The 8,060-nt window shown below is 38.6% G+C and overlaps 1 protein-coding gene across 1 annotated transcript in view; it reads left to right on the forward strand.

Moving 5' to 3' along the window:
• Positions 1 to 7,188, forward strand: part of LOC121092587 (von Willebrand factor D and EGF domain-containing protein-like) — a 186,246-nt gene extending 179,058 nt beyond the window's left edge. The window contains exon 29 of the mRNA XM_040603822.1: positions 7,126 to 7,188. Within this exon, the coding sequence (XP_040459756.1) occupies positions 7,126 to 7,188 (63 nt within the window). The remainder of the gene's footprint in view (positions 1 to 7,125) is intronic.
• Positions 7,189 to 8,060: the final 872 nt, after the last annotated feature.

Genomic DNA, 8,060 nt, shown 5'->3' on the forward strand with positions numbered 1-8,060 from the left:
CTGCAGCTGAGCCCCAGCGCAGGCTAGAGCCCAGCGGCTGCCCCTTCTGTGGCTCCCTACTCTCTGATTAATACATTTACAGCAAGAGATTTATATTTTTCTGCGGCAGCACCCTGACCTGCTCAGTCTTTTCCACAGTGCTAATACCTTATCCCTTCTTTCCCATTTGGCTTACGTGCAGCTGACTTTTCCACTGTAAGCACCAACTTCACTTAATTTTGTCTTAAGGATTTCAAGCTGTTTCACACATTTATCAAGAAGATTTTTAATTCGAAGAGTGCTTGCACTGCCTCCAAGTGTGACATTGTTCAAAAATGTGATGTGCCGTTGTCTAAGACATTAATGAAAGTAGCGAATAGTAGAAAAATCAGGGTGTACAGACTATTGATAAAATTATTCCTTGAGAAGACTTTCTCAAACAGGCCTTGCTCCTTATTTATTTCATCTGAATCATAGCTAATGGCACGACTGTCTGGGTCATATCAGAAGTCTCCTTAAAGTGAAAAACGTATTTGCTCTTGCTGGATAGAGTGGCTGCTTCCCTCACTAAGCTTGAAGGGCTTACAAATTGATTGTTTAGTAGTGTTAGTAACTTTCCTGATATCAATTTAATCTGAATCTTTGGCTGTGATTCCCTTGCTTTTCCTTTTTCTTTTTTTTTTTCCTTGTTTAAAGATATGTACTATGTTTATTGGGATTATTCATATCCTTTGGGAGTTCCCAAAGCAAATCACTGCTGGTTTAGAAACCACATCTTTAAATATGCTGGGGTAAACTATGAGGCTGGTTGACCTGGAAAAGCTGCTTCATGTAAAGACCCTCTTATATACTAAGACTTTCCATATGGGGAGTTAATGCACAGTAGATAGCATACCATAAATTCAAATCCCAGTTTATTGCCTAGTCATTTAACCTTGTAAACAGGCCTTAAATCTGACTTTTTTGAATCTAAATACTCAGTTCCTTCCCTACCCTCCCTTGCATTCCTATTCCCTTGTTAATTCTGATCAGGTTAAACCTTTTGTCACATTTAACCTTTCCTTTCCATGAAGACTGAAGAAAAGGCATCGAGCACATTAGCCTTGCCTCTGTCAACTGCAACCTTCTCTCCCTCCTGTTAGATTTACCACTCTGTTTTGCTACAGGAGTTAAAACCCATGCTTTGCTCTGTTTGCGTTATGAATCTTCAAATAACTGGAAACAACACGGTAGCAGTGGCATGTAAAATTTGTCAAAACCCCTGAATTAAGCTGGAGCGGAGCAGCCCCTTCCCTTCCCTCAGCAGCAGCTGACAAGGGACACTCCGAGGGACTGCACGTGCAGCTGAATCGCACCAGCCCCCCTTCCCTCGGGAAGAGGACGCAAGGTGATCGCCACTTATCCAGTTTAGGAGTCTCATTTCCTCCTTTAAACTTAATTTCTGGTCTTCAACTTAGTCTCACAAAATTAGAGTGAAAAATTCATTTTAGCAGCAATTTTTTTTCAGCGTATAACCTGAAAACACTAAGGAGACAGATAACAGGGAGCTGGGGAAGAAAGGCCTCACTGCAGAAGTCCTTTGTTTTTTTCCACAGTGTCTGGAGCCTGCTTTTGCCAGTGCATTTAGAAAAGCTGGATGGCCCATATTCACTTAATCAAGATACTCCCCTTCCTCTGCTGCAATCTTCAGTATAGTTCCCCTTTGTGCAGTTAAGATTCCTGAAGGAACAATATACATTTTCCCAAATTATTCATCATCTCCATCCTAGTTCTTACATTTATATTGCCTTGTGATTTGCAATTCATTTTCTGACATTTTTTGTTTACTTTGTTTTGGACTTCTGCTAAACAAAGCCTGCCAACAGCATTCCTCAGAAGGCTAATGAACTTGCTAGGATAGCAATCACTCTCTTAGAAACCTTTTGCTTATTTTTAATTTGTATTGACTCTTTGAGAGATTCAGATAATTTAGCAAGTTTCGTGGCAGACATGAAGACAAATGCTCCTGCTGACTTTTACATTCAAAACAGCCATTAGAGCACATTTGTTCAGGGCTGGAAGGGGCGACCCAAACAAAACAGACTGAACAGACCTCTTTTCCAGTGGAACCACAGCTTGGTGTGAGTCTCGAACAATGACAATCACTACATCATTTGTACAACATGGAGTTTTCCAGAAAGTTGAAATTCATGTTGTATCCGTTGTCCTATCAGATACCATCATGCTTTCCTTGGGGTTTGGGGTTTTTTTCCTTTCTAAATGGATTAAAATAATAGCATTAATTAAGCCCACAGAATTAATTTAAGCTAAAGAGTGTTATCTAGTTAGATACAAATGGTAAGTAATATTATACTACAAGCTATCATGATGGTGTATTTTCCTAAAACCAGTTTAAATATTAATGCACTAAACTTGCCTGCCTGTTGAATATTTATTCTAAGGCATAAAGATACTGAGAAGTGTAGCCTGTTACAGAAAATAATGATTAAGGAAAGGCAAACCTTATGATAGATGTTTTTAACAGTGGAATTTACCAGTAAATTGAACAGCAACAGGCCATTCATTCCCTGTGAATGAACCCAGCGACTACCTTCCAAAGATTAAACATACTATTGATTTCAGTTCAGCCTGAAAATACAAGATGTTTTTAATAAACAATTTATAGTCTTAGGCAACCCTTTGCTGCAGTTAGATGACCTTAACATCACTATTACTTTGTTCACTTATACATTAAGGGACATTAAACCACAAATCATGGTGCTCAAGCTATACAAGCTGTATTCAGCATCTTTGAATATACAAGCTAGTCATCTGTGGAGTTTTAGGAAAATATGACATGCCTATTCATAAATTATTTGACAAATAAAGGGAAGTAATATGAGATAAAAAAGGGAAAGTCAAATATTGAGATACACAGGTATGCCAGCCGCATTATTTGCTTGCTTGTTTTATATTTTAGGAACGTAAGAGTAATTCATGCTATTTAAGCAAGAAAAGTGTCTGTGACTTCCTCATCATATCAATGAATGCCTTCAACACATGTACTTGTTCATGCATCAGCTGTAGTCAGAGGCATCCTGATGCACTGTAGTCAGTTTAGACCTGGAACCACCCAGAAGCTTGGGCTTCCAGGCATGCCCGGATAAATCCACACAGAGATGTGCCCTACCAGGTGAACTCACCAGCTCAGGTCCCTGCTAACCCGGAGGTCTCCATGCGTGTTCCATCTTACTGATGACCAAAGCCTACCACTGGTCTTTAAAGGATTCAAGACCTCTGGTAGTGCACGCTATGAATACTTGACCACACTTTTAGCCTCAGAGGTGCTTATCAAGAAAGAACATGCATAGAAGCATTCATTCTGGACTTCTGCTGTTTCCCTGTCATAAAAGGATGCATCATATACCTTCTTTTCAAGTGTAAATGGGACAGAAGAGCATTACTGATTTGGAAATCACAACGTTTTTCTTTGGCTCTCATTAGTTTCATGAACACAGGACAAAGCACTCTACCGAAATTCCTCCCTGCTAGGTTTTGATAGTTGACGCAGGCCTTCAGAATGGAGTTTTGGGGTGACTGCAGACAGGTCTGCCTGACATGAATACTTAGAGGTTTCTGCTAAAGTTTGGCGCTAAGTATATGCTCCAATTTTCTTCCCACATTTCTACCAAAAAAAAATCAGAAAAGGGTTTTTGCAGCATTTTAAGTTTTATAATCTATTCTAATGTTTATATAAACATGCGTATATATGTCCTCATCCAGAGAAGGGCAACAAAGCTGGGGAAGGGGCTGGAGGACAAATCTTATGAGGAGTGGCTGAGGGAACTGGGGGTGTTCAGCCTGGAGAAAAGGAGGCTCAGGGGGACCTTATCACTCTCTACAACTCCCTGACAGGAGGTTGTAGTGAGGTAGGGGTCAGGCTCTTCTCCCAAGTAACAAGTGACAGGAGAAGAGGAAACTGCCTCGAGTTGCCCCAGGGGAGGTTTAGATTGGGTATCAGGAGGAACTTCTTCACTGGAAGGGTTGTCCAGCATTGGAAAAGGCTGCCCAGGGATGTGGTTGAGACACCTGCAGGCATTCAAATAACGTGTAGATGTGGTGTTTAGCTATACAGTTCGGTGGTGGACTTGGCAGACATAGTTTACAGCGGGACTCAATGATCTCAGGTTTTTTCCAGCCTAAATGATTCTATATATATATTTACACCTAAAAAAATATACACATCTAAAATCCAGATATAAATCTTAGTATAAATGTGTATTATAGGTATACAAAAATATGTAATATGACACAGACATGCACATAATTTGTTGACCTCAATAAATATACATCACTCTTCCAGATATTACACACAATTTTTCCATGTAAACTCAAATCCTTACTGTAACTAAACCTGTCTAAATCCCAGCAGACACCTGTAGAACTATGTTGTCTTTTCATATAAAATAAACGTGCCATGTACTATTCACAAATAAACAACTGCTGCCTGGATACATCACTATCAGAAACTAAGGTAAGGTATTTTAAAGTCAGAGGGAAGTGAAATTTGGGGACATGATGCTAATATCAAGGTTAACCTGTCATATCAAATACAGATACATCAAGATTAAGGAGCACCTTTCTTCTTGTCCTGAATAATAAATTAATATCAGCACCTTTATGTGCTTTGTAATATAGATTTCTATAAAACTGCCCTTCAAAACGGGTCCTTAAATCTATGTGCTAGCATAAAATAAAGCTTTTCATATCATCTATTATCTTGTTTTGGGATAAAGAAAATTCACTCATGTATTTAAACCAAGATGATATTCATGGACGACTTCTGCTGTATGAAAATGGGATAAGTGCACTGAAATGCTTTCAGGCAAGAAGCCAACAATCTCCATGCGTTATACAGAAGTGGCAGAGTGATTTTTTTTAAGGCACACCTGCTTTAGATGAAAGAAATTGAATTCCAACTCCATAACTGTCAAGCACCACCGCAAATAATAGAGCCTAAGCCGAATCATTTCAGCAATATAGCTATTTTCCTGTTGAAGCGATGGAGCAGAAATCAGCCATAGCCAGATGATATCACTTTATGTGCATGCTTTCGAAACAGTTCCATTCATCATTTCACTGCTTAATCCCTTTCAAAAACATGTTCTTCCTTCCCTGGTTAATAAAAACTTTGGTTGCCTAAGTCAAAATTGGGGGGGTGGGGGAGGGGGGGGAGGAACGTATGGGAAGTGGATTGTGATTTTGCCATAATTATATAAAAATTCCAAAGAAAATACAGCAACGACAATAAATCATTTGAACATTTGTGCATAATATTTCTCACATGACACTACACGCATGAGGCTGTTCCTTCTATAGTCCCTTAAGCAGCTGAATCCTCATTTCTTTTTTGCAGCTCCCCATAGGATGAAGATAACAGCAGGACAATGAAGACAATCATTTGAGTATTGATAATCTGGCACTGAGCATGTTATTCATTCAGGAAGATAGAGTGTGAAGAAATTGCTAGTTCTCTCCCTTTTACCATCATATAATCACACAGAATAATAACGATAAAAAAGAACCCTCTTACGTCAATAAACCTACATTTATTTTCAAACCTGTCTATGGCAAGGCTCAAATTCATGATCCATGGCTGTAGTGACACCATCACAATGACTGCTCCTGACAACAACAAGATTTTAAAATGGTACAGACCATTTTATAAAAATTTTAGCACCACATTATTCTGCTTTCATTAAAATTTGAAGGCACAGATAAACTTCATTTCTTCCCTTTTTTTTTTTTTAAACAGGCAGGTTTACCCACAGTGTAGAGAAAAATGAATAAATAAGATCCTGTTTCTACTGAGAAATTTCAGTGATCACCAAGAGAAAAACCTCAGTAACGTTTAACTAACACTAGCTCCAGCCTGTAGTGTCTCTCCGCTGAGTAACTGCTAAAGCCAAATGCTTTAGTTTTTGAAGTTGCTAACGTGTCAGCATTTATTTGTGGAGGTATCAATGCAATACCTGGTGAAATGCTGGTTTTTAGTTGCCTTTGCAGCTGGGTTCTCCTTTGCCCTCTGGAATGGCTATACATTGCTCCTGGGTGAGTTATTGGTTTGACTTGCTAAGGACACAGAAGGGCCCATGTAGCCATACAACTTTCATCTGTGGAAGCATTTTAGAAAACTAGCTTTCTAATCATACAATAGTGAAATATTGGAAAATCTAGGTGCTTTCAGAAATCTGCATCTTAATTTGAAAATTCAGATTTACAGAAATCTCCCATTGGCTCACCTACCAGTGGCCAAAGACTGAGCTGCATGTTTCATTACAGGATTGACCCGGGATGGGATGGAGCAGTAGCAGGAAACCAGGGGGCAGGGCAAAGGAGTATGAGGAAGAGGAGGACGACACCAATGATAAGTTAATTTGGAAAAAGGGAGGTTTAAAATGTCACCTTGGGCAACTCATGTTCGGCAAGGTAAACCCCAAACCACGCTCTGAGCATTTGCACTCTCATTTGTCACACTGGAAGATTCAGAGCAAATGTAGAGCAAAATCTCAGTGCCTTGATGGAGAAATACAAAAGTTCTGACATTCCCTCACTCTTCCAGAAGCCACTTCGGGGAACAATGATACAAGTAGGGAATTTTTGATTGAACCTTCAGGTCTGCAACAGCAACTAGACGTAAGAGTTGATCTGACCCTTTCTGTAAGTTTATAAGAATAAAAAATACAGACTGTGACACCTTTGAATACTGCAAATTAAGTGTTCAAGAAAGCTTGGAAAAACTGTCGGAACTATATCTCACAGAAAAATTCCTCCTCCCTTTCGCCCAGCTGTTAATAGCATGTTTTTCTCTACGTCTAAATAATACAGCAAGATGCTTTTAAACGTATCCATTGTTTTCCAATAAATGATTCTTTATTTCTGAAGTTTACCCTTTCATGTTATGGACTGATCCAATATAAATAGTATCCCGAATGCAAAAGATAATAAAAGCAAATTACACTTGCCGCTTCTTGCCAGTTTCCTACTAACACTTAGATGAAGGACCAGACTTCAAAAATACTTGCTATATTTTACCAATACATACTGATCTAGACCACAGTTAGCAATGTCAATATGAAGCTAAATTTTTAACATTCGCTTTAACAGTTCCAGGAAGACATTAATACTGAAAACAGAACATTGGCACCAGATGAGTATCTACAAGATTAAATTTAGGGTGGCAATTACGCCTTTCTTGAAGTACAGCCCCAATCAATAAAAAAGATTTCTATTACCTTGCCTCCATAATGTCTACAAGAGGCAGTGCTAATGACCAAAACCCCTTGCCAAGATTGGATTTGAAAACCTGTAACAGCTTTCAATGCCTTACAGCTTCTCCCTGTATTTCTAGAAGCGACTGTTTGAGACAATGTGCATCCCCATCTATTTTTAGACAATTAGAACATTATTTTGAATCACTGAGGATGGTTTATGTGTGGTTATAAAGCAGAAGCAATTACTAATAAATAGCAACACTCAGGTTCCAGTATCTGGATATCAAAGTACACGTAACCTACAGTTACTGTAGGTTCACAGATCATGTCAGTGTAATGCTTATTTTCTGGAGGATGAATTCAACAGTTCTTTTTCTCCCAGCCACTTCAGCTCTTAACTGATTTTCTTCCCTTGATTGTTCAATATACTTTGCTAAAAAGTCATTAGATACGGTGATGACTATACTCCCAGCTTGCATTTTAAACAAGATATCAAAGAGAAGTAAGAAAAGAGAAAAATTATTCTCTAGAATCTTGTGTTTTACAACTTGTTGACAAATAGCCCATCGAGACAATTTCTTGTAAATACAGGGACTTATTTTTGTAAACCTTGTCTTACAAGTCACTTCTTCTAACCATTGTGCCCAAAGTTACTACAAGGAGCTTAAGGCAGGAGTCAGTCTTAATAATTGCACTCTACCAAAAAAACTGTACTAGCTCAGTAGTTACTTGAAGCTATAAGATACTTTGTTCTAACTTCTAATTGTCATTATGAGCTCCAATATTCTTTGTTTGCTGAAGACTTATGCCAAAATCCTATTAAATCCC

This window comes from Falco naumanni, chromosome 8, assembly GCF_017639655.2.
Source record: "Falco naumanni isolate bFalNau1 chromosome 8, bFalNau1.pat, whole genome shotgun sequence".
In the NCBI taxonomy this organism is placed as follows: Eukaryota; Metazoa; Chordata; class Aves; order Falconiformes; family Falconidae; genus Falco; species Falco naumanni.